General features: G+C 42.1%; 1 protein-coding gene across 1 annotated transcript in view; it reads right to left on the bottom strand.

Annotated features, from left to right (window-relative positions):
• Positions 1 to 27,641, bottom strand: part of LOC134910968 (chitin synthase chs-2-like) — a 156,072-nt gene that overhangs the window by 109,984 nt on the left and 18,447 nt on the right. The window contains exons 3-5 of the mRNA XM_063919359.1: positions 20,927 to 21,957; positions 18,968 to 19,057; positions 7,754 to 7,921 (exon numbers count right to left, since the gene is read on the bottom strand). Coding sequence (XP_063775429.1) covers positions 7,754 to 7,921; positions 18,968 to 19,057; positions 20,927 to 21,957 — 1,289 coding nt within the window. The remainder of the gene's footprint in view (positions 1 to 7,753; positions 7,922 to 18,967; positions 19,058 to 20,926; positions 21,958 to 27,641) is intronic.

Below are 27,641 nucleotides of genomic sequence, written 5' to 3'. Positions count from 1 at the left end.
TTTCTGGTTGGTCTGAAAAAATTGGATGTTCCTGGTCTAAAAGTCCCATGAGAAGTCAGGTCTGAATTGCATTGGGAGCATAAAAGATGCACGCCATTACATTGCCAGAGTTCCGGGAAAAGGTTGCACATTATAATGTCCAGTTTATCTGACTTTTTCCCAGAGGCAAAACTCTGCTCCATTACATCCCGGCCATTAAGTCCATTCCATTACTGGTCATATCAGATACACTCAGTGGGCCTAATTCTCTGTTGCACACTGCACATGGTCTGAAGAAAGAAATTGGCTTCTGTGCATGTGCTGGATGATCAAGTATTAGCACATGAACAGAATACAATATAGCGTATGAATTGATCTCTCAATGGCGGACACTATGGGCGGTATTCAAATGATTTATCACTACCAATTTCCTTTCTAAAGTGATCCGCCTTAAAGCACATATCACGCCTATAATAATCAGGTTTAGCTGCGTAACAGGTTGGGTGCCCTCACTACCACAGGGGTAGCGAGCTGAAATGATTATACCATGCCCATCAGCAGAAATAGCATGGGTGTGGAAGGGGGAGAAAATAAATGAATACCACCCTATCTGTGAAATAAGCATTTCTGGGCAGTAACAGGGTGGTGGCCATGCAGATGCACAGAACTCTCCTGTCCCATGGAAGTGTCATGGGAGTGTTATGGGTGTGTATGCCAGCTTTGGTTCTCAATTGGAGAGGGAAATTGGACACTTGTTTCAGATGGATCTTTTATTCGCAGCAAGGGGAGAGTGAAGTCCATATACTAATGATGGTTTGTATATATCCATCATATTCCGAGTTAGATCATTGTCATATCTGCTTTTCTGTGAAATGGACGTTTCGGGAGGCTGTTGGGTAGCAAAAATAGGATCAGACAGAACTGTTTTGTGTTGTGGGAATGCCTTAGGAGTGTCCTGTGCATGTAACTTGAGTTCTGTGCTATATTATCATGTAGTGTTTAACCACCAGAGCAGAGATGCCTTGCCGTGGTGGCTTACCATATGTTTGCAAATGTATGTAACTCACATTTGTGCATTATTGTTATTATCATATAGGATGTATGCAGTGGCACAGAGAGAAGGGAGGGCACTAATTACCCAGGCCCTGGTCTGATGGAGGGGCCCAGTGTGCTGGGCTGCAATGTGGCCAGAGAGGCATTAAAATAACATTTTTCTGTATTTTTTTCTAAGGGTACATGGCCACGCTTTCTGTGATTAGGCCACACACCCTGAAAAGTACCTGGCCCCAGCCAGGCTCCTTACTGCCCTGTATGTATGTTTCTTTGCTGGTCCATTGCAGTGTGCTGAGGGAATTGGTTTTTTTATAGTCTATATTAACTCCATCCCTTACATGCACCTGTGATGGACCCATAAATTTGAGCAACATGGATTGGATTAGTAGTTGGAAGGTATGCTGATCCTTGTAGTGCCATCGTGCAATTATCCATGCCTTTAGACTAAAAGTCCTCACGCGGTACTAAGCTTTTCCCAATGTTTTATGTGGTCTTTTTTATATGTTATCAATTAAATGTTAAGGCTTTATGCTATGTGGAGCCATTTTGTGTTCAACATCATAAGAAGGCTGCAAACCCCCAAAGAAGTGTTGATGATAACGTCTGTCATACATGTGATGATAAGGAGATTGATGGTAGACTTACCATTGTTAAATCTCTTTCTGCCAAGTACATTGGGTTCCAAAGGGAAACATCGAGTGTAGAGTGGATCTTGATCCAGAGAGGCACCAACAGGCTATAGCTTTAGGCTGTCCCATGCATTGTGGGACCTCCTCTATAAACCTAGCCTCCAGGCACTGTGGATCAGTTTTAGTAACCAGTCCAATGTTGGAGCAGGCAAAAGAGAAGGCAGATGTTAGTCACATAGAACCACATTCTCACGACAGGAGAAGGGACCAGTGGCTAATGACATACAAACCCATAGAAGCTAGGTGCTTCAGGGTGGGCGCCCTGTGGAACCCAATGTACTTTGCAGAAAGAGATTTAACAATGGTAAGTCTACCATAAATATCCTTTTCTGCAGCAGGGTACATTGGTTTCCACAGGGAAACATTGTGTGATGTCCTAAAGCAGTTCCTCAAGGAACGGGACGTGCCTTAGCGGGTATGAGAACTCAGCATCCAAAGGAAGCATCCTGGGAGGTGGAAGTATCAAAGGCATAGAACCTAATGAACGTGTTCACTGAGGACCACATAGCTGCCTTGCACAATTGTTCAGCGGACGTGCTATGGTGGGCCACTCGAGAAGGTCCAACAGACCGAGTAGAATGGGCAATAATAGTAGCAGGAACTGGGAGTCCAGCCTGTGGTTAAGCTTGTGCATTCACCATTCTAATCCATCTGGCCAGGGATTGCTTATTCGCTGGACAGCCACGTTTGTGAAAACTAAACCGTACAAAAAGGGAATCTGACCTCCAGATAGAGACAGTCCTCTCCACGTATATATACGGAGAGCCCGTATCACATCCAAAGAACGCTCTTTGGAGGACAAATTAGAAGAGATGAAGGTCGGAACCACAATCTCTTGGCTTAGGTGAAAAGATGAAACTACCTTAGGTAAATAACCGGGGCAAGTTCTAAGAACTGCCCGGTCATGGTGAAATATCAGGAAGGGGACGACAGGACAAAGCGCCTAGGTCTAACACCCTCTTAGCAGAGGCAATAGCCAGTAGGAACAGGACCTTGACCGTGAGCCATTTAATGTCCACTGACTCAAGAGGTTCAAATGCAAACTCTTTTAGGGCATTCAGGATAACAGACAGATCCCATGGAGCCACAGGAGGTACATAGGGAGGCTGAATCCATAAAACACCCTGAGTGAAAGTATGAACATCAGGAATAGACACAATTTGAGGGAGGCCAGACGAAAGCCGAAATCCATGCCTTGTTGCAGAAAAGCCAGAAGTCTGGAAGTTCCGAATTTGCATGCATCGCAATTCTTAGCACCACACCAGGTGAAGAAAGATTTGCAGACCCTGTAATATACTGCATCCGTGCAAATGCCGGTTTTCAGGCCTTTAGCATAGTTTGGATATCCGCCTTGGAGAATCCTTTGGCCCTCAGGAGTGATGCTTCAATAGCCACACCGTCAAAGCCAGTCTGGCCAGGTCCGGGTAGACACAAGGGCCCTGAATGAGGAGGTCTGGGCATTGAGTAAGTAGAAGAGGGCGCTCTATCGATAGACCCTGCAGGTCTATTGATAGCGAACCAATGCTGTCTGGGCCATGCTGGAGTGACTAAAAGTAGTATTCTGCCTTCTTGTGTGTACTTCCATAGTACCCTGGGCAGGAGTGACATTGGAGGGAATGCATAGGGCAGCCGAAAGTTCCATGGAATTGCCAGTGCATCCACGAACGCTGCTTGAGGATCCCTGGTTCTTGATCCAAAGACCGGAACTTTGTGATTGTGTCGAGACATCATCAAGTCTACATCTGGTAGCCCCCATTTGTCCACTAGGAGTTAAAAGACTTCCCGATGAAGACTCCACTCTCCGGCATGCAGGTCCTGATGATTGAGGAAATCCGCTTCCCAGTTGAGGACTCCTGGAATGAATACTGCCGATATTTCTGGCAGACGGCGTTCCGCCCAACGAAGGATTTTTGACACTTCCATCAGTGCCATGTGGTTTAGAGTGCTTCCTTGATGGTTTATGTATGCCACCGTGGTGGCGTTGTCTGACTGTACTTGAACAGGCCTGTTCTTTAACAGAGGCAGGGCGAAAGACAAAGCATTGAACACTGCCCGCAATTCCGGAATGTTTATCGGGAGGAGTGATTCCTCCTGGTCCACCGACCCTGGAAAGAGTGTTGCTCCAACACCGCACCCCGGCCCCTCAGACTGGCATCCATAGTCAGTAAGACCCAGTTGGGGATCCAGAAGGGACAGACCCTGTTGAACTACTGGTCCTGTAGCCACCAGGTCAGCGATAGACGAACCTCCGGTGTCAAGGAGATTATGTGAGACCTGATTTGATGAGGTAGGCCATCCCACTTGGAAAGGATTGACCTCTGCAGAAGGCGGGAATGAAATTGAGCGTACTCTACCATGTCGCAAGCTGACACCATCAGGCCTAGTACTTGCATCTTCGAATGTATCGACACTCTTGGGTGAGAGAGGAAGTATCTTAGCCTGTCCTGAAGCTTCAGGACCATCTCTGGAGACAGAAACAGCCGTTGACTGTGTGTGTCCAGCAGTGCCCCCAGGTGCACCATGCTCCGAGCAGGGACCAGCGAGGACTTCTTCCAGTTGATGAGCCATCTGTGGGCTTGTAGGAACTTTACAGTCAGTTGGAGATGACTGAGGCGGACATCATGGGAGTTTGTCAGGATCAGCAAGTCTTCCAGATAGGGCAGGATCCTTACTCCCTGGCAACGGAGATGAGCCGTCATCACAGCCATAACCTTGGTGAAGATCCGAGGGGCCATGGCCAGTCCAAACGGCAGAGCCTGGAAATGATAGTGAAGGTTACCAATAGCAAACCGCAGATATTGCTGATGCGATATGGCAATAGGTATATGCAGGTAAGCATCTTGTATTTCCAGGGATACCATCTAATCTCCGGGTTCAATGGCCAGTACAATTGAGTGCAATGTTTCCATACGAAACTTGGATACGCTCACAAACTTGTTCAGTGATTTGAGGTTGAGTATAGGCCGGAAAGACCCATTCAGTTTCGGTACTAGAAACAGGGTCGAGTAGTATCCTCTGCCTCTCTGGGATAGAGGTACCGGTACCACCACTCCTGTATCTAGGAGAAAATTCACAGCCATTTGTAGAGATTGCGCCTGTAATGGATCCGAAGGGATAACCGTTGTGCAGAACTGGCGAGGAGGATGCCTCTTGAAAGAGACTGTGTACCCGTGAGAGACAACTTCTTGCACCCATGCATCTGAAGTGGTCTTTAACCAGACCTGGGTGAATCGGAGAAGTTGGCCTCCCACCCGGGGGTCCCCCAGGGGGAGGCTTGTCCCGTCATGCAGCAGGCTTGTCGTGTTTAGAAGCAGGCTGACGGGATGCCCAGGATTGTTTAGCCTTGGGCTTTGTGATTTTGGAAGCACGAGATTGTCTCGGGTATGCCTGACCTTTTGCTTTCCCTTGAGGCCGAAAGGAGCGAAAAGTGGTACCTTTTGCCTTCTGTGCAGAAGGAGTAGTGTTAGGGAGAAAGGCAGTCTTAGCAGCCGCCAAGTCAGCCACAATTTTATTGAGGTCTTCCCCAAACAGGATGTCTCCCTTAAAAGGGAGTACCTCCAAGGTCTTTTTGGAGTCCAGGTCTACCTTCCATGACCGCAACCACAGAATACGGCGAGCCAGGATGAACGTAGTCGATGCCTTGGCCGCCAACACACCTGCCACCAGAGGTAATATACAGTACACAGTCTCTGCAGCTTCCCATCACCACAGATAATATACAGTATACAGTCTCTGCTGCATCCCATCACCATAGATAATGTACAGTATACAGTCCCTTCTGCATTCCATCACCACAGGTAATATACAGTATACAGTCTCTGCTGCATCCCATCACCACAAATAACGTACAGTATACAGTCCCTGCTGCCTCCCATCACCACAGATAATGTACAGTATAGTCTCTGCTGCATCCCATCACCCCAGATAATGTACAGTATACAGTCCCTGCTGCCCCATCACCACAGATAATGTACAGTATACAGTCTCTGCTGCATCCCATCACCACAGCTAATGTACAGTATGCAGTCTTTGCTGCCTCGCATCACCACAGATAATGTACAGTATACAGTCTCTGCTGCATCCCATCACCACAGATAATGTACAGTATACAGTCCCTGCTGCCTCCCATCACCACATATAATATACAGTATACAGTCTCTGCTGCCTCCCATCACCACAGATAATGTACAGTATACAGTCTCTGCTGCATCCCATCACCACAGATAATGTACAGTATACAGTCCCTGCTGCCTCCCATCACCACAGATAATGTACAGTATACAGTCCCTGCTGCCTCCCATCACCACAGATAATGTACAGTATACAGTCTCTGCTGCCTCCCATCACCACAGATAATGTACAGTATACAGTCCCTGCTGCCTCCCATCACCACAGATAATGTACAGTATACAGTCCCTGCTGCCTCCCATCACCACAGATAATGTACAGTATACAGTCCCTGCTGCCTCCCATCACTACAGATAATGTACAGTATACAGTCACTGCTGCCTCCCATCACCACAGATAATGTACAGTATACAGTCCCTGCTGCCTCCCATCACCACAGATAATGTACAGTATACAGTCCCTGCTGCCTCCCATCACCACAGATAATGTACAGTATACAGTCCCTGCTGCCTCCCATCACTACAGATAATGTACAGTATACAGTCACTGCTGCCTCCCATCACCACAGATAATGTACAGTATACAGTCCCTGCTGCCTCCCATCACTACAGATAATGTACAGTATACAGTCACTGCTGCCTCCCATCACCACAGATAATGTACAGTGTACAGTCCCTGCTGCCTCCCATCACTACAGATAATGTACAGTATACAGTCACTGCTGCCTCCCATCACCACAGATAATGTACAGTATACAGTCCCTGCTGCCTCCCATCACTACAGATAATGTACAGTATACAACACAACTCATACTATTTGTGAGAACTCAAACTCTGCAAAGTGACCAGTTGGTCAAACAGTTGGAATGTAACCTGTAAATTTTTATTTATTTTTAATGTCCCCGACAATAGGACAATATTTATACACTCGGGTGCTGGGAGGCAATAGGACAAAGCTATGCCTACGGTGTCCAGAAACCTTGCACTGGCCCTGAGGGGAAGAAACATTTGATGTGTTTATTAAATGAACATACTTTAATAAAACATTGGATAGAATCAGGTCCAATGGCTGGAAGAGGGGAAGATACATTTAAGCGATTTATTTAATGAACATAATTTAATATAACATTTAGGGGTCTATTCACTTAAGTGCAAATTGGGTTCGACAAGCTGTCCTCAGGGTGAACTCACACTACAAATGGCCTTTGTAATTCTCATCCATACTTATATTGTTTTTTCTGAGGAATTTCTTGTTGTATTGTGCGCATCCGTTACGCCCTTCCCAAAAAATAATCAGGAGGGGTTTAAATAGCTTAATTTTGCCAATGTCAGTGTTCATGTGAATTTCTCTAAAAAGCTCAATAATGGGTTAAATGATATGGGGCAGATACGTGGAGCTGTTGTATTGATGGGAGATGGGTTTTAGAACTTACAGACTGGAGCTAAAAAGTGTTTTAAAAACTTCTATTAAAACACAAAAAAATAATTTTGCAGACATTTTTTTTCACCCCAAAATGCTGGAAATACACTAATTTAAAAAAAAAAACATTTGCTTACTATTATTTTTTTAAAAGTGCAAAAGTCAGCAATTTGACACTTTTTAAGTGCTTTCCTTATGGGTATTAACAGCCTGCTATATGGTCCTGCTATTTCAGTTGTCACTATTTTGGGGTCCAGGATGGTTTCCCCACCTATTCATGCACTTTTCCCTGTTCTCTGTTTGTAAAAAATGTTGCACAACATTGCCGCAAGTACGACAATTTGGCATTTCTAATCGAAGCTCAAATTTCTCGGGTGCCCGCATTCACGCAATGTATGCAAGTTTCATGATAAAAACTCGATTTCGTACACTGGATCCTAATTGCATGGACAACTTTAAGAAGTAGCATTAAAGTTAATTTGCACCTGTAGACGTCCTCAATTACAGCAACCAGGTCTTCCACGTATCTGTTGACACATCTTTTCTTTTTACCATCTTCATACTCAGAATCATCAACAAAAGCATCATCAAAATAAATGTGTGCCTCAAAGTTGACAGTGTCATCCTCCATTGAAGACTTGTATTTGTCCAGCCTGGTAGAGGAAGAATAAAATGGAAATAATGCTTTTGACAAGTCTTAAAATGCACATCCTGCATTAATAAAATGACTTATTCCTCCAAATTATAATTCATATTATCACTCCTTAATTCTGGATATTGTCCACTGTTATCTTTGGGTAGGTACACACCAGGACGATGTTGGGACAATTTGCCTTATCAGCAAGACAAATCGTCTACATTATGCAGTGTGTACATGCGATTGCGCGTTCCCGTGGATCACATGCGACATCTTCTGATCGGCCGTGCTGCACAGCTAACCGGAAGTTATCGTATGTGACACGGTGCATATTAAGGAAGGACGGAATGATGTATCATTCCATTGTTTATTATATTGGGCATACGTATATAGGCAGTCAGAGATGGTCAGGGATGAAGAAAAATCTTCCTGACCATCGGCCCAATTGCCCGACATTCTAATGTGTACCCGACCTAAAAGGTATATTTACTAAACTGCAGGTTTATAAAAGTGGAGAAGTTGCCCAAAGCAACCAATCAGATTCTACTTATCATTTATCTAGCATGTTCTAGAAGATAATAAATGGAATTTGATTGCTGTTTGCAACATCTCCACTTCTATAAACTGGCACTTCAGTAAATATACCCCTTAGATTGTAAATTAATTGTGGCAGTTCAATTTCGGTATCTCTCATTTTCTGGTATTTCAAATACTACAGGACTTACTGTATGTAGGACAAAATCTGCTGGGGTGCTCATCGAAAAACTGAGCTCTGTATACATATAATAAAGACTATTTCATAGACACAGATAAAATGAAAGCATTCATTAGTCTTGATTAACATTTACAAAATCAAAGTTTATTCTTAGATAGATAGATAGATAGATAGATAGATAGATAGGACAGTACATATAAAAATTCAGTAAAAGAGCGCACTCACCAGACTAGCTGAAAAGAGGTGCACATTTATTGTTCACTTACCAACAGAGAAAAGTGCATTGTCAATGATTCGGTCCTATCGGGACCTTTGTCAAGACCTTAGTACATATCAGCCAGGCCTGGCTGATATGCTCTAAAGTCTTGACAAAGGTCCTGATAGCACTGGAAGGTCAACAATGTACCTTTTCTCTACCCCCACAATACCATTTTATTCAGCCCCAAGCCAAACATAATATGTCAGATACATATTTCATAGTTCATGACAATATACAGACATTCATTCCATACTGTATATCTAAATACACAGACTCACCTTCCATATGTCATAATATAAAGACACACCTTACATGTTATAATATAAAAACACACCTTCTTTATGTCATAATACAGTCATTCCTTCAATATACTATATCATAATACACAGACACTGCTTCCATGTCATAATGTACAGAAACTCCTTCAATATATCATAATACACAGACACACCTTCTACGTCATAATTAATTTACTCACCCTCCATGTCATAATATAAAGACACAAAAACAAGTTTATTAATTCTATTAACAATTATATATTGGAGAGGTTTCCAAAAGGGGGATAAGAGTTTACAATTTTACAAACACTGGGGGTAATTCCAAGTTGATCGCAGCAGGAAATTTTTTAGCAGTTGGGCAAAACCATGTGCACTGCACAGGGGGACAGATATAACATGTGCAGAGAGAGATAGATTTGGGTGTGGTGAGTTTAATCTGCAATCTAATTTGCAGTGTAAAAATAAAGCAGCCAATATTTACCCTGCACAGAAACAAAATAACCCACCCAAATGTAACTCTCTCTGCACATGTTATATCTGCCTCCCCTGCAGTGCACATGGTTTTGCCCAACTGCTACAAAATATCCTGCTGCGATCAACTTGGAATTACCCCCACTGTCATGAATGTAGAAGATGCAGTTCACTATCCTCCTGAATTCCTAAATAATCTATCACTGTCAGGATTACCCACACATTTTATAACCTTGAAAGATGATGTGCCAATAATACTGATGAGAAGCTTAAATCCACCTAAATTGTGTATTGGGACATGACTGAAACTCAAATCTTTACAAAGAAACATTATAGAGGCCCAGAGCCGGCCATAGGCATAGGCAAACTAGGCAATTGCCTAGGGCATTTGATATGCCTAGGGGCATCAGCAGCTTCTGCTGATTAAAATGATATGCGGCATGCCTATATTCTGTGTGTAGCATTTCATATGCAGATACAGCCACAGTCTCACACAGTATATAGGCATGCTGCATATCATTTTAATCAGCAGAAGCTGCTTGTGCATCCTAGCCACATACCAATGCAAATAAGATGCATTTTCATTAAAAAAAGGTGCCAGATGTTAGCATTGAGGCAAGATTTATGAGGACATATCTGTAGCCAAGCAGAGGTCACAGTGTTAATGGCAGTGGGAGTGCTGTGTGCATGTGAGTGGGTTGGTTGTGCAGTAGTGTTCAGAATATGTGTAAGGAGCTTTATGTTTGTCATGTAAAAATGCATTAATAATGTGTAAGGGGCACTATGTGTGTCATTATGTGTATAAGGGCATTAATAATGTGCGGCATATGTGTAAGGGACATTATGTGTAAAAGGGCATTAATAAAGGTTGTCATAATGTGTAAGGTGCATTATGGTTATAAGGCCATTAATAATGTGTCTCATATGTGTAAGGGGCATTACTGTGTGGCATTATGTGTATAAGGTGCTCTACCATGTGGTGTTGCATATAGAAAGGTCACTACTGTGTCATCTAATGTGAATAAAGAGCAATAGGGTGTGGTGTAATGTGAATAAGGAGCAATTCAGTGTGTTGTGATGTAATGTGATTAAGGGGCTCTACTGTGAGGAGTAACGTTTATAAGGTAAAGTGATACTACTGTGGGATGTAAAATTAATTATGGACACTATCGCATGATCAAATGTGAATAAAGTTGCAGTACTGTGTGGCGTAATTGGGGTTACTATTGTGTGGCCATGCCCCTTGTCAGCAAAAACACACCCCTTTTTGGGGCTGTGCGCCAAATGTACGAACTGTTCTTATTTAAAATATAGGGGGCTACAAACACCAAAATAAGGACTGCTATGGATGAGGGGTGATGGTGCTGGGAAAGAGGTGCAAGCTCAGTGGCGGAACCAGCGGTGGTGCTAGGGGGCACCAGCCAAAATCTTGCCTAGGGCATCATATTGGTTAGGGCCAGCTCTGTAGAGGCCACTATGTTGAGAGGATGCGGTAAAGGTGAAAATGTATTTCTTAAATTCCTCTAATTCCCAATAACGTTTCCTTCCAATTTAAGAGACTTCAATTCCCAGTAAATATCTGCTTAGCTATGACAATTAACAAGTCGCAAAGGTTAAACTCTACGTAAAGTAGGGTTGGACCTGACAACTGAATGGTAGGCTGTTCTCGAGACAGTACAAGCAGAAATCTTTTACAGGTATTTGCACTCAAAGCAAGACTGCCTAAACAACAAATATTGTATGCAAGGAGGCTCTACAGTAACATTGCAAACTGCATTAGATACACAATACACACAGGCAAAGCCATGGGTAGAAGATAGTGTGTGTGTGTATATATATATATATATATATATATACTGTATATATATATATATATTAGAGATGTGCGGCTGGCACTTCACCCTTTCGTGTTTTGGTTATGGTTTTGGATCTGGATGATTTTTGAAAAAAACATAAAAACAACTAAAATCACAGAATTTGGGGGTAATTTTGCTCCTACGGTATTATTAACCTCAATAACATTTATTTACACTCATTTCCAGTCTATTCTGAACACCTCATAACTCACAATATTGTTTTTAGGCCTAAAAGTTGCACCGAGGTGGCTGCATGACCAAGCAAAGCGACACAAGTGTGCGGCACAAACACCAGGCCCATCTAGGAGTGGCACTGCAGTTGCAGACAAGATGGCACTATTCAAAAACTAGTCCCCAAACAGCACATGATGCAAAGAAGAAAAAGAGGTGCACCTAGGCTGCTGTATGACTAAGCCAAGTGACACAAGTGTGCGGCACAAACACCTGGCCCATCTAGGAGTGGCACTGCAGTGTCAGACAGGATGGCACTTTTCAAAAACTAGGCCCAAAACAGCACCTCATGCAGAGATGTCGAAGAGGAGCAATGAGGTAGCTGTATGACTAAGCCAAGCGACACAAACAATTACCACTGGAATAATATGCCCAAATCACTGGAATTATACGTCCAAATCACTGGAATTAAATGGCAAAATCACTGGAATTATACTGCAAAATCACTGGAATTATACTCCAAAATCAATGGAATTATACGTCCAAATCACTGGAATTAAATGGCAAAATCACTGGAATTAAATGGCAAAATTACTGGAATTATACGTCCAAATCACTGGAATTAAATGGCAAAATCTTGGTATCGCCTGCCTAGTGAAGTGGACTCTAGATGGGATTTGCTATCGGGGACACAATACCTCCATGAATTGTCTAAATCCCACTGCACTAATGGCGGATACCAGACGCACGTCTAACACCAACATAAGTGTCAAGGCCTCAGTTATGAGGGCTTCCATCGTCATGTGAAGCTGAACTACTAGTCATGAACATAGGCCACGGCCTCAGCCGTTCCTTGCCACTCTGTGTCCCAAATGGCATATTGGCAAGTTTACGTTTCTCCTCAGACCATTTACAGTTCTTTTTTTGGGTCTTTTTACTGAACTTTGGCTTTTTGGATTTTACATGCCCTCTACTATCACATTGGGCATCGGCCTTGGCAGACGACGTTGATGGCATTTCATCATCTATGTCATGGCTAGTGGCAGCATCTTCAGCACTAGGAGGAAGTGGTTCTTGATCTTTCCCTATCTTATCCTCCAAAAGTTTGTTCTCCATTATTTTTTTGGAGTTATATAACACAATATGCGGCACAGGAATGACTGATGGCCAGGACACTACCACTGGTCTGATGCAGCACAACACAGCAACACTGTAAGGGACTTGTTATTATTATTATTATTATTATTATTATTATATTATGGCAGAAGTGGACATATAGCAGCAGCGTATACCACTGTGACTGCCTGGTCACTGGAATGACTGATGGCCAGGACACTAACATTGGTCTGATGCAGCACAATACACCACCACTGAACTGATGCAGCACAACACAGCAGCAATGGACATATGGCAGCAAGAGGACACAAACACTGTGACTGGACAAATACAGCACAAGACACTACCACAGAGGACACTGAGGACAGAGACACATCCTCTCTCTACACTCTCCAATGCCGGAGTGAAAATGGCGGAGACGCGCGGCTCCTTATATGGAATTCAAACCCGTGAGAATCCGACACCAGGATGATGACGTTTTGCCTTGTTCTGGTTTCCGAGTCAGGCGGGAAAACCCGAGCCTGGCTCGGAACCGGACTCGAATGGTGAAGTTTGGTACGGTTCGGTTCTCTGAGAACTGAACCCGCTCATCTCTAATATATATATACAGAAGGAGTCATGCTAGTCATGGCTCTCACAAACAAACAAACAGCTTGGCGCTAACCGCTAAATAGAATGTGTGTGCATGTAGTTTAATTAATAAAAGAACACTCTGTTTCAATCGCAGCTGTTAAATAAAGGGAGAGTACTCTACCCTTCAAAGTCACAGAAAACACAAACACACCAATAACAGCGCTGATTTAAAACATATGTGTGCTTTTTATTTTACACAATTAAAAACAATAATAAAAATTACATTTGAATAACTAGATCCTGAATACCGGTTAGTCCTGCAAAGCATAACATAATTGGCATAGTTAGCACAGTGCAATTCTGAACCTTTATACTGGTGTTTTTAGTCCATGAATTAATTCAAGCAGATCTGATATGTTTAAGCTCTTTCTAACGTAACAGTCTCTTGCAAAGCAGTGGTTAGTTAGCAGTGAAAGCTGATCAATTAGTAGCAGCAGGTGAGACAGTGATTGGCAGTTCCCACTGTGACAAGCTTGTCAATTAGTTGCAAAGTATATTCAATTAGTGCATGCTGTACTCTAGACTGTCAGACTTATAGAAAGAGTCTGTGTTACTAATGAATACAACCTGCTTCAAGGGTCCAGAATTGACCCTTTATGGTCCAATAGTTGGTGTCTCCCGGCTCCTGGTGCTTTTAATAACCGTTTTCGTGGGCCTTATCCGGAGTATCCCAACAATACATACGTATGTTAAGCCAGTGGATCAAAATAGGTATTTGCATTATGAGAGTTCACATTTGGAGGGGTGGAAAAAGAATATTCCCAAAAGCCAACTGGTTAGGCTGAAAAGGAATTGTTCATCAAGTACCAAGTTTAGACAACAGGCGGATAGGATATTGGAATCTTTTGAGGAACAAGGTTACCCTCGTGAATTATTACAAAAAGCACTAACAGAAGTAGAAAAAATGGATAGGGATTCGTTATTAGTGACAAAAAGTGTTAGAACAGATAAAGAAGGTACATTTAGGTCTGTCACCTTTACTACCCAATATAACAGCCATGCGAGGGAAATAAAAAAGATCATTAAAAAGAACACTAATCTGCTATGTTTGGATGAGATACTAAGAGAACATATTAACCCTTTGGGACAAGTTACTTTTAGGAAATCAGAAAACTTTATAATCCAAGTTAGTACACAGTCATTTAACAAACCCAGAAACATTTAACACTTCGGTAGAAACATGGCTGCCGTCAAAACCAGTTGGGTTTCATAAGTGTGGAAGAAATGCATGTACTACATGTATGTGCACCCCTAGAAAGAGTATAAGTTTCAACTCATATTCCACGAAGGAAACCTACCAAATAAAGAAATTTCTTAATTGCAATTCAACCTATGTGATTTATTTAATTACATGTGGATGTGGCAAACAGTACGTGGGACGTACAACACGTACCCTCCATGTACGATTCTCTGAACATAGGAGAAATATCCAAAAGGGTCTCAATACACACCCCCTCTCGCTCCATATATCACGTTGCCAAAAACAAGGTATGAATGAAGTGTCAATAAAAGCAATAGAACAGGTAGGGGTAACTAAACGTGGAGGAGATAGATTTAATCTATTATGTAAAAGAGAGGCCTATTGGATTTTTGTTTTAGGAACCTTGACACCAGGTGGTCTAAACGATATGGTTGAATTGAATAACATTTAATATGAATGGTCTCATTCATTTACTTTTATTTTATTTTATTTTATATTTATTTTTATTTATTTCACTTTATTTATCGCTCTTTATGTCTCCTCTTCTAATATTTCTAATAATATTTCTAATAATAACAATGGTAATATTAACAATAATAATAATAAAAATAAAAATTACTTTGTACGAAATATAATGTATCGAAAATATAGGCGAATACTCTAGGTCCGTATATTTATTCTGATCTGTACTACAGAGATATAGACGCTGCTAGAGACATCTATTTAGTCTTAGGTGGTAATGATTGGTGTCTTATCTGTTAAAGTCTTTTGGATTATTTAATATCTCCTCTTTCTATGTGCGAATGCACTTACACTCTCTAGATATACTTAAAATGAATGCTAAAGAGTGAGGGAAAATATTATTTTCTTTATGAAACATCTGAGTGGTGTAAATAATAGAAAATAACAAATAATAAATTACTATAAAAAATATATATATGCAAAATTATTTACATGAAATAAATTATTTTAAAACTATTATGATTAAAAATATGGACAAGTAGGTCCTTAGAAATGTATATGTAGTGTGTGCATTTAGGTATTACTATATATATATATATATATATATATACATTTATTTATTTTTTATATTGTATATGATTGTCTAATTCTATTGAGTATAATATAATAATTTACTCTTTGGAACTTTAACTTCGTGCAACTGAATTCTGTTAGGATTATAGGGTATTAAGCGGACTTTTGATTACTCCCTCTCTGGAAGTTAAGTGGAACGCATCTAAGTTCTTTAATACTGCATCAACAAAGCAACATTGTATCTCTAATCGAGGTGTGAGACGCAGTCATGTGACTATGAGACGTCACTAGTATGCTGGAGCCCGCTGACGTATGCGCTCCGTTCTGAAAATGAGGCTTGGTAGAGACACGTGATGCGCATTGCGCCCTTGCAGGCGGGAGAACGTCTGCTATTTAAATGGAAGCACGGAGAGACAGTGATATATTTCTCTGAGGAAGCCGCTGAATAAGTGACAGGCGGAGAAACGCGTAAGAGTCTTCACCAGTTGTCCGGTACCGGAAGTGTAACGTTTCTTTCACCTGCTCATACCTTAACCCTTGTTGGGATACTCCGGATAAGGCCCACGAAAACGGTTATTAAAAGCACCAGGAGCCGGGAGACACCAACTATTGGACCATAAAGGGTCAATTCTGGACCCTTAAAGCAGGTTGTATTTATTAGTAACACAGACTCTTTCTATAAGTCTGACAGTCTAAAGTACAGCATGCACTAATTCACCACTATTGCTTTGAATATTCTTTGCAACTAATTGACAAGCTTGTCACAGTGGGAACTGCCAATCACTGTCTCACCTGCTGCTACTAATTGATCAGCTTTCACTGCTAACTAACCACTGCTTTGCAAGAGACTGTTACGTTAGAAAGAGCTTAAACATATCAGATCTGCTTGAATTTATTCATGGACTAAAAACACCAGTATAAAGGTTCAGAATTGCACTGTGCTAACTATGCCAATTATGTTATGCTTTGCAGGACTAACCGGTATTCAGGATCTAGTTATTCAAATGTGATTTTTATTATTGTTTTTAATTGTGTAAAATAAAAAGCACACATATGTTTTAAATCAGCGCTGTTATTGGTGTGTTTGTGTAGTCATGGCTCTATCTGTGCCTGGGTGCGCCTAACGCCAAGAGCATCTCCGTCTGGCTGGAATGGGAGAGCGTCTCCACCACGCGCTCGGACGGAGATGCTCAGAATGGGAGCGTCTCTGTGCACTCCCAGCGTGACTAGGTAGATGGATCGCCTAGTCACGCCGGGAGTGCACGCATGCGATGGAGCCGCCTCAGATGAGTGCAGCTCCATCTGTATATATATATATATATTTATATATATATATAAAAAATATGGATAGATAGATAATATTGCGTTTTTTTTTAAATAATTGATATTAAATTTATATTATTATCATTATTATTATTATTATTATTATTATTACTACAGTATATTAAGAACGTGTCTTGACACTTACTGCCCTGCCGGAGTTATATAACCTTATTTAATATACGAGGGGTATCATAAAATTTCAATTATCACCATGAACAGAATGAGATAGAAAGTTAAATGTGGCATGTTGAACTTAAGTCTTCTCCACATAGTAGCCCTGCAGAGCCACACATTTCTGCCAGTGTTTTGTGACCTTCCACAGTCCATCATTATAGAAGTCCTGAGATTGCCTCAAGAACCACTGTTCCATTTCCAGTATGACATAATTTGTGCTGTCAAATCGCCTACCCTGAACTGACTTCTTCATCTCAGGGAAGAGAAAGTAGTCGTAGGGTGCGAGATCAGGTGAATGTGGGTGCTTTGTTGGCTAGGAGACGGATGCCTTTGCTAATCATACAACAGTGTTTTTCTTTCACAGCATCTTGCTGGTTCTGCAGAAGTGTACAGTAGTAAATACTGATGATGGTCTAATCCGGATGATGATAATCTGTTAGGATTACACCCCAAAAAGAAATTACATCTTTCAGCATTTTACCCTTTTTGGTAGGGGGAGGGGGTGTTTCCACTCCTTGCTAATTTCTTTGGTCTCCAAATCATCCAGGTAGACCCAGCATTCACCCATAGTCATGAGATATGCAAAGAAATTCTCTTCATCCTGCTTCAACAGAGCCAACATCTGCTGCAAATGTTCACATCGCGTTTGCTTGTGAAATGGGGTCAGCAAGCAGGGAACCCATCATGATGACAGTTTAGACGTGCAGTTGCTCATTCATAATTTTCCACATACTTCCATAACTAAGACCAACTTCTTTTATGATCACTTCAATTGTTAGTCCTCTGTCTTCGAGGCCAAGAGCCTCCACATTCTTCACCGTATCAAGATCATCCATGATTGATGGTCTCCCGGATTGAGGCTCATCTAAGAGGGAAATATGTCCAGTTTCAACGTTTCTTTTCTACCTCACAATGTCCTCACCATAAATAGCCACCATTTTATCATGGATTTGGTGGGCGTTGTTACCCTTCAAATGGAGGAACTTAATAACAGTGCAGGCTTCAATTTTGTCCATCATTCAGGTTTCTGGCATTTACCAGCTCGCGAAACAAAACAAGTAGCTGTAATTGAAAACATCATGCACATAACAATCAATGATTATGTTGATCAAATTACATCTGGATATCTCAACGACTTTATGGTGATAATTAAAACTTTATGATACCCCCTCATATTTTTTTTAACACCGTTTCATACCGTTTTCTGTTTTAGACTATAAAGACACACCTTCATATTAGTGATGAGCGGATTCGGTTTTACTCGGTTTTACTCGGTTTTACTCGGTTCTCAAAACAGCATCTTATTGGCTCACGGATGTCACGTGTTTTGGATAGCCAATAAGATGCCGTTTTGAGAACCGAGTAAAACCGAGTAAAACCGAACCTCGCTCATCACTACTTCATATGTCATAACATACAAAGGTTGAAATGTATTAAGCCTTAAAAATTGATACAGTGGAGACGGATAAAGAGTGATAAATGACCAGTCAACCAGCTCCTAACTGTCATTTTTCAAACCCAGCCTGTGACATGGCAGTTAGGAGCTGATTGGCTGGCACTCTTTCACCCTGAAATTTATCACTTTTCAAGGCTTAGTACATCTCCCACTTTATCACTCTTTATCCATCTCCACTTTATCACTTTTTGATGCTTTATAGTTATACATTTGGGCCTGTATCACTAGACCACTAACACAATTTTTAGCAGCACTGAAAACAATATATGAATGGCAGCAATAAACAGTTTGAGAGCACCAGGATAGAGGAGTTTTTTTGCCTTCTTCTGGTTTAATATCAGCAATGTAGAAAAATGAATGTCCTTCTGAAATACCTGAATATTGATGTGAGAATTTTCAGCATTTCATTAAATGTCTCATGCCACATTGTGGCACATAAATAGATCATCACATTGTCCATAGAGCTAGAAGAAAATATAAACAATTATCTAAAATTACATTTCTCTGTGTAAAATAAGTGTAATAGTTATTCTGCAGCAAAAATGGAAATATATATAGCAACAAGCGTGAAAGTAATGTATTGGTAAAAAATCATTTCAGAGTACTGTACATGCATTTTATTATGCTGTGCTCTTCTATTATCAAACAGCTCTCCGTTATTGCTTTCTTTTTAATGAATCATGCATATTAGCAAAGTAAATAACCTAATTATCAGTGAAAATATGCAATTTCTATCTGTCATTAAAATAAAAATAACAAGATTCATGGCATCCCCCTAATACCTTAACAGTAAATACACATAAATAACCAGTATAATTATGGTGGATTGCAAATATATTATGGTAGACCTACTGTGTTAGTACAAACTATTACTTGTCAATATAGCAGATTGTTTAAAATGATCATAAAAATGCTATTTCTGTGATTGTTCGTTTCCCAGACACCCTTTGAGCAGAACACATGCATGCATGTCTATACAACCCACAGAATGAATGTGGACCAAGGGCCTTATTCAATATCAGTTGTTATAAAAAAAATCACAGACAGGTGTGTTTCAGCTATCTGCGCATGCACAGCGTCCGAAGCGCGTGTGAGCAGACTTACACTTTGTGATCCCATCCGAGAAGGCAGCGGGCATTCAGGGACAGTGATGCAGCGGTGTTTGGGAGGGCAGCAGCAAGCGCAGGGGTTTTCGTGGGTGCCCAATGACGTCGCATGCATTTTTTGCTATAGGAGACATTGTGACGGGGCATCTGCATACGCATCCTGGTTACGTATGCAGGGGGCTTCCACTATTTATCGATTTCTGTGATGGGATTGCAATTGAATTGCGATCACATCGCTGGGCGGCACTTCACATGCTGTGTGGCCCTCAGAGTAGCAGTTTTGCTTTTTTTTATCAAAACTGCTACTAAAGCTGAATGAGGCCCAAACCCACAAGAGTGCAACCAGTGGTGCCGAGATACCTGGGCCAAGTCTGATACAGGGGCCCAGTGAGGGCCCCCTCCCCCTTACCTGGCAGCAGCTCTCCTCTTCAGCCGAATACACGCTACTGAGTGCTGGGCTGCAGTGTGGCCATGGAGGCTCTAAACAAAACACTTGAATGTATGTAGGAGGGACTGCAGGTATCTCTGATACCTGCCGTGATCCCTCCATTCCCACCCGCAGCCGCATTCCCCATAGGTTTCTATAGGAGATGCAATGCTGCCCAATTTACCAATATCCAGAATGCACAGCATCCCCGATATTGGCCCCTGCAACATGGTGGTAACCCATTGTAGCCTATGGGCTACTTACCGCATTAGTAGCCAGTAGAGTGTCCCTCCAGAGCCCTCCCCGGAGGTGGCTGCTGTGCATATGCGGTAAGGCTAAATGCACATGCGCAGCACCCACCAGCAGCTCTCACAGCACATCGCAGGGACGGGCTCCTTGCAGATGCTGATTAATACATCCGCTCAATGTGACTGTATATTGCAATGCGATCCTGGGTGAAAAAGATCGCACCCAGATCACACTGACTATGCAATCTATGATAAATGGGCCCCTTTGTGTCTTCCACTCCTTTCTGCGGGATTTACAGCACTTGTAATTTTAGGGGTAGAGAAAATTGGCCAGACTAATACACTTCTGTGACATTAGTACAATATACAGTATATAATGTCTATTGTGCTCTTTATCCCATTGTATAGTGCAATATTCATATACTGAAAACCATTAACTTGTAACAGTTCTACATTACATTTCTTTAATTATAACTAATTAACAGATTTATAGGACTTTGATATTATATGTATAGTACTGAAATTGCATTTTGTAAACACTATATTTCTTACCTTACTTTTCTTGAATCCAACGTGTTCTTGTTTAATTTAATTCTTATGTTGAGGAGCGAGGACTGATCAATAAAGGCAGCCTCATACAAGCGACGGCCAAACAGTTTAGTTGTTCTTTCAATCCTTTGAACCTTTAATCTACAGACTTTATAAGTTGCAAACAGGGATCCAATATACCAACATGTGCCACTTATAAACATGACTATGGCATGATTTGAAGTGTTAATATTCATTACTTTTTGGCACATATGGTAGGTTATTTCCAAAAACAAATTTTCAATCACTGTGCCTCTGTCGTACAATATAGTATTTTGGCAAAAATAGGACATGTTAAATGTATGAGTACCAATTTTGCTTTGTTCTTTCTGGTACTCAGCAATGAAAGTTAAGACCAAGGCTAAGATCACTGTTATCGTTGAAGAAATCAAAGGAAAATAAAAGCCTTTTTTAACATTACGCATTTTACATGCAACAACTCCAAACCAATGACAGAGTGCAGAGCTCACAGCCTGGATTCCAAAGAGGCTAAGTACCAAGTATCGTTCATGCAAGGTTGTAGTTGTTATGGCATCCCACTTCTGTCCTTGTAGTGGAACATAAATTCCCACCACAGCGACTGTCACCATGATTCTTACAATGCTGCCACACATATAGAGGACATTCCTTTCATCGTGTTCCGGTTTTATATCACAACCTGCATTTCCTTGGGGTGTAACATTTTCATACCAATTTATTGATACTAAAATTGTTCCAATAATTGCAGCTATATAAAATGTAATGTTATGGGAATCTTCACCCCAATAATAAATAAAAAAGAATAGTATATGGCCAGTTAGAAGGAAAACAAAAGAACAGATCGCCATAAACCATCTGCAATTTTTCTTTTTGAATTGATTATATATTTGTATAGCTGCGGGAAGAAAGTAAACACTGCAAAGGACTGTGATGTTGGTAAATAGGGTGAAATGAGGCATGGCCACTATGATGAGCAATGAGGATCCAAGGGCAACAAGAAACTCAACAACAAAAACCTGTTTGAAAAAAAGAGAGTTGTACAGTTTTAAAATATGATTCATTATATAACTGAATTTCATTATGAACAAAATCATAAATACAAAAATGCAGAATAGTGTAGTAAACTCATCTTTAAATGGACATTGAAATGTAAGTGGCCTGACTCAGAGGATACCGCTGCTGCATCCGTTCTAGTGCCTGTTGCCGGACTCAGAGGTGCGATAAATGCAAATGCTAGTTTCAGCCTTACCTTAGTGCACCTGAATGTGTATGCCCTGAAACACCCACTTTTTCCGCCCCCGCCACGCTATAATCCCATGTGATTTTAGACAATCCACCATTGTCATACCATTGTCTCCATCTGAATATGGCCTCTGTGGAATTTGGCCATACATTTGAGAATACTGCACACAAGAAAACAAGTTACCACTCCACCAGCACTTAGTAGACCGCTTAATGATGCAGTGTCTCCACTTTTCGTAGGCTGTCCTCCGATTTCACGGCCGTACTGACTCAGGTGTATTATACACCATGGCAAGGTCAGTTGGTTACCGAAAATATAGAAGATGTCAAAGCATAGTGTAATAGTGTTACAACAAGATACACATTTATTATAATTGAAAATTTATAAAAAAAAAACACATTTAGACACTGCATCCCAGCATAGCAGAGTGAATGAACAATTACCGGATGTAAGTGAGAATTGACACGCAATCAGTTCTTAAAAGCATGTACATCAAGAGTCCTCCCGGCTGCAGCTACGGGTTTCTCCTGAGTTGAAGCCTGTGTCCTAACACAGCGGGTCTGTTAAAATCAGTCACCGTGCATCGGGTGTCAATTACACAAGTACCTACGCATTCCGACCATCCTCAGGTATTTTTCAAGGTCAGCTCAGCGTGTATGTCCAGCTACACAAAAGCAGGATATATAACCCAACCAGTCCAACCCAATCCAATTGGTCTTGGCACATCAGATCCCTATACATATAATAATCCTACTTGTCCGTGATCCTGTGTGCCAGGCTTCTGTGTATTTCCCCCGTGGGCATGGAAACCTGATTTCATCATCTCTATTCCCGGTCACATGATCCGGCTCTCCCCGGCACTTGCTGTTTAAATGTTACCATCGTAATCGGAGACGCTATTTGGAGACGCTATTTTTTTTGTGCTACAAAAAAAAATTATATATGCAATTGAGTCTGATTGTAATATATTTTACATAGGAAGAACTTCTTAAAACTTAAAGTGCTCCTGGGTTTGCACTTGAGGAACATCAGAAGGGGATGACCCATGCCCTCTCTGATCATTTCCAAAAAGACCATAATTGCTCAACTGCTGCGATTGTATACGTTTTATAGGCATTCAATGGGTTAAAGGACATTGGCGGCAGCGAGACATAGCCAGTCAATTAGCTAAAACAGAGATGAGGACCATTTATGAGTTGGGAACATTACAGCCAGGAGGCTTGAACCTAGATTTTGAAGTTAAATGGTTTTTGTGAAGCTTTAAAAATATGCACATATGTGATTTTAATTATATTTATTTTAGTCTGTAGTGTATGTGGAGGATGGCTCTATCTTAAACAAACTACCCGGGACGATCTTATAAAATCTAAACTTAAGATATAGATCCCGATCTGAAAAGGAGACCTGACGAAAGATAATGGTGCTTTAATCTATAAATATTGGATACATCTACATAACCCTGCCATGTCAATGTACAACGAGACTGTCCGCATTGAAGGAAAGGCATGACAGCATCTCCGATTACTATGGTAACATTTAAACATCAAGATTCGAGGAATACCGAATCATGTGACCGGGAATAGAGATTATGAAATCAGGTTTCCATGCCCATGGGGAAATACACAGAAGCCCGACACACAGGATCATGGACAAATAGGATAATTATATGTTTAGGGATCAGATGTGCCATGACCATTTGGATTGGACTGGGCGGGTTATATACCCTGCTTTTGTGTAGCTGGACATACATGCTGAGCTGACCTTGAAAAAGATCCAAGGAGGGTCGTAACGTATGGGTGCTCGTGTAATTCACACCCGATGCACGGCGACTGATGTAAACAGACCCGGTGTGTTAGGAGATGGACTTGAACTCAGGAGAAACCCGCAGCCGGGAGGACTCTTGAAGTATATGCTTTTAAGAACTGATTGCGTGTCAATTCTCATCTACAGTGCATCAGGAAAGTACTCACAGCGCTTCACTTTTTCCACATTTTGTTATGTTACAGCCTTATTCCAAAATGGAAAAAATTCATTTTTCCCCTTAAATTTCTACGCACAATACCCCATAATGACAACATGAAAAGTTTTTTTTGCAAATTTATTAAAAATAAAAAACTAAGAAATCATGTGTACATAAGTATTCACAGCCTTTGCCATGAAGCTCAAAATTGAGCTCAGGTGCATCCTGTTTCCACTCATCATCCTTTAGATGTTCCTACACTTAATTGGAGTCCACCTATGGTAAATTCAGTTGATTGGACATGATTTGGAAAGGCACACAGCTGTCTATTGTTAGGGTCTCCTGCCCTGTGCTGCCACGTCGTCATGGCAACCGGGAGACAAGTGCTAGCAGAGTAACCTGAGCGCAGCTGATACTCCGGTTCGGGTCTTTTGCTGTGCAGGGGTTACAGGCTCTGTGCACGGCAGGGGATCCGGTGCTGGGTTTTGTGCTCACAGTCTGTGAGGTCTGAGTGGGGCGTGGACAGCACCTGCTATATAAGGCCTCTTCTCAGGTTAAGCAGATGCTGCTGAATCTTTGTTGGTTAGTCAGTTCCTAAAAGTTAGCCAGTACTGTGTAGCTTTGTATTTGTTGTTGCTTACTGCAAATAGGCCTGGGGATTTGGTATTACACTCTGCCAATCCAGACCTAGCAGTAAGACTGGAGTCAGTCGTTTAACTTGCTGGGGTTCTTTTGCTACTCTGTGAACTTAGCAAGTTTGCGGCTGTATTCTCAGAATTGCCTGCCTAAATCCTGTCTCACTGTGCAAGGTGTTCAGGGGTCAGTTTAGTGGCAGTAAGCTGAACCTGTGCACTGCAAGTGAGGATTAGGATTGTGGAGACTCTCCTTGTGTCTATCATTCCATCTCTGACCAAGGAGTTTACTGCCACACCCGTTGGTAACCCTTTAGGGTTTTGCTGTTGCCCTTAGCAACAGCATTTCGGGTTCTCTACGTATTTAAACACAACATCTTGCTTTTTCCATCTGAGCATTACTAATACTAGGGAGACACCCAGTTTCTTAGCCTCTGGGCTTCTCTGTTCACTTTGTGTTTATTTTGTTACCCTATCACCTTCTGTGTACGTAATGTCATATTCCCCAGTCTGTCTGTGAGTTCATTTGTTTTGCATCCCTATCCGTTCAGACACCAGTACATTCCTGCAGGCACTGGTGTGCATAACAGTTCAAACACCAGTACATTCCTGCAGGCACTGGTGTGCATAACAGTTCAGACACCAGTACATTCCTGCAGGCACTGGTGTGCATAACATATTCAGCAGCCTAATACTCCTGTTGAAATTTTGTGGGAATATGGAGCATACCCCTCAAAATACGTTGCAACAGGTGGTCGATCAGGTGCAGGTCCTGACTCGACAATTTAATGATTTGTCCATTAAAATGCACACCTCCCAGGCCGCTGGCGGAGCTCCCGCAGCAGCAGCACCTTCAGGGGTTAAGGAGCCGAAAGTAAATCTCCCGGATCGTTTTTCTGGAGATCGCTCGCAGTTCTTTTGTTTCAAGGAGAGCTGCAAGCTATACTTCCGGCTTAGGCCTCAGTCTTCTGGGTCGGAGATTCAGCGGGTGGGCATAGTGATTTCCTTGCTACAAGGAGACCCACAGGTCTGGGCATATGGGTTGCAGCCTGACTGTCCGACGCTTAAAAGTGTTGATGTTTTTTTTACGGCACTGGGCATGCTGTATGATGACCCTGACAAGACGGCCTCAGCCGAGGCTCAGATTTCGATCCTTAAGCAAGGGCGAAGGCCAGTTGAGGTTTACTGTACGGAGTTTCGGAGGTTGGCCCATGATACCCAGTGGAATGACCCAGCCCTGAGACACCAGTACTGAAGAGGTCTTTCTAACCAGATAAAAGATCAACTGGTTCAATATCCATTGCCTGATAGCTTGGATCAGCTCATGCAGTTATCCATCTGGGTGGATAGACGGCTGAGAGAGTGTAGGCATGAAAGGGAGACCGAGGTTTCCTTCTTTCCCAAGGGAACCTCAGACTCTGAGGAATTTTCCGAGGAGCCTATGCAGATTGGGGCTACCCGCCTCTCCTCGCGTGAGAAGACGCGGAGGAGACAGCAGGGGTTGTGTTTGTACTGTGGGAATAAAGGTCATATGGTAGTATCATGCCCAGAAAAGCCGGAAAACTTCAGGGCCTGAGGGTGATGGGAAATATCCTGTCAGGCCAGAAGTCAGAATTTCCCAAGAAGACTTTTATCATTCCGGTGACCTTGAAGATCCTCGGTCAAACTGTCAAGACTGAGGCCTTTGTGGACAGTGGGGTCGACGGGGTTTTTATGGACCGCCAATTCACCCTGAAACACTCTGTTCCCTTAGTACCCTTGGCATCGGAAATTGAGATTTGTGGATTAAACGGGGAACCATTATCCCAAGGTAAAATTACCTCTTGCACTAGCCAGATTTCTTTGTTTATTGGAGCCACACACTCTGAAAAATTGTCCTTTTATGTGACTGTCTGTACTTTTGCCCCATTGGTGTTGGGGTTACCCTGGTTAAGGGCCCACAATCCTCAATTTGACTGGGTCTCTGGGGAGATTCTTAGTTGAGGTACTGATTGTTTCAGGAGTTGCTTGAGCCTTCCAGTCAGGCTCTCGCAGCTAAGTTTGCCAGGATTGCCAGGGTGTTATGTAGATTTTGCGGACGTGTTCTCCAAAAAAGTTGCAGAGGTACTACCTCCCCATCGCCCCTATGACTGTGCCATTGATTTGTTGCCAAATGCTAAGCTTCCCAAGAGCAGGTTGTACTCCCTGTCACGTCCTGAGACTCAGGCTATGGCAGAGTACATTCAGGAGAACTTGGCTAAGGGATTTATCAGACCTTCACAGTCTCCAGTTGGGTCGGGGTTCTTCTTCGTGGGTAAAAAGGACGGTTCGTTGCGACCCTGCATCGACTTCAGGGAATTGAACCGTATCACGATTAAAAACTCATACCCACTGCCTCTCATTTCGGTCTTGTTTGACCAGCTTCGTACTGCCACCATTTTTTCTAAGATTGACCTACGCAGTGCGTACAATCTAATCCGAATAAGAGAGGGGGATGAATGGAAGACTGCCTTTAATACCCACTCAGGGCATTATGAATATTTGGTGATGCCTTTTGGGCTCTGTAATGCCCCGGCAGTCTTCCAGGATTTCATGAATGATGTACTCAGGAAATATTTGGATAGATTCTTAGTTGTATACTTAGATGACATCCTAATCTTCTCCCATTCCCTGGAGGAACATCGGAAGCATGTACGCTTTGTCCTCCAGAAACTCAGAGACCACCAGCTTGGGGCGAAGCTGGAGAAGTGCGAATTTGAAGTTCAGCAAATCGCATTTCTAGGATATATTATCTCCTCAGAAGGTTTCCAAATGGAGGGTTCCAAGGTACAGGCAGTCCTGGATTGGGTGCAGCCCACTAGTTTGAAGGCGCTTCAGCGTTTCCTG

The sequence above is a fragment of the Pseudophryne corroboree genome, chromosome 4 (assembly GCF_028390025.1).
Source record: "Pseudophryne corroboree isolate aPseCor3 chromosome 4, aPseCor3.hap2, whole genome shotgun sequence".
Taxonomy (NCBI): domain Eukaryota; kingdom Metazoa; phylum Chordata; class Amphibia; order Anura; family Myobatrachidae; genus Pseudophryne; species Pseudophryne corroboree.
The sequence above is the reverse complement of the archived record's forward strand: the minus strand, read 5'-3'. Positions and strand labels throughout refer to the sequence as shown.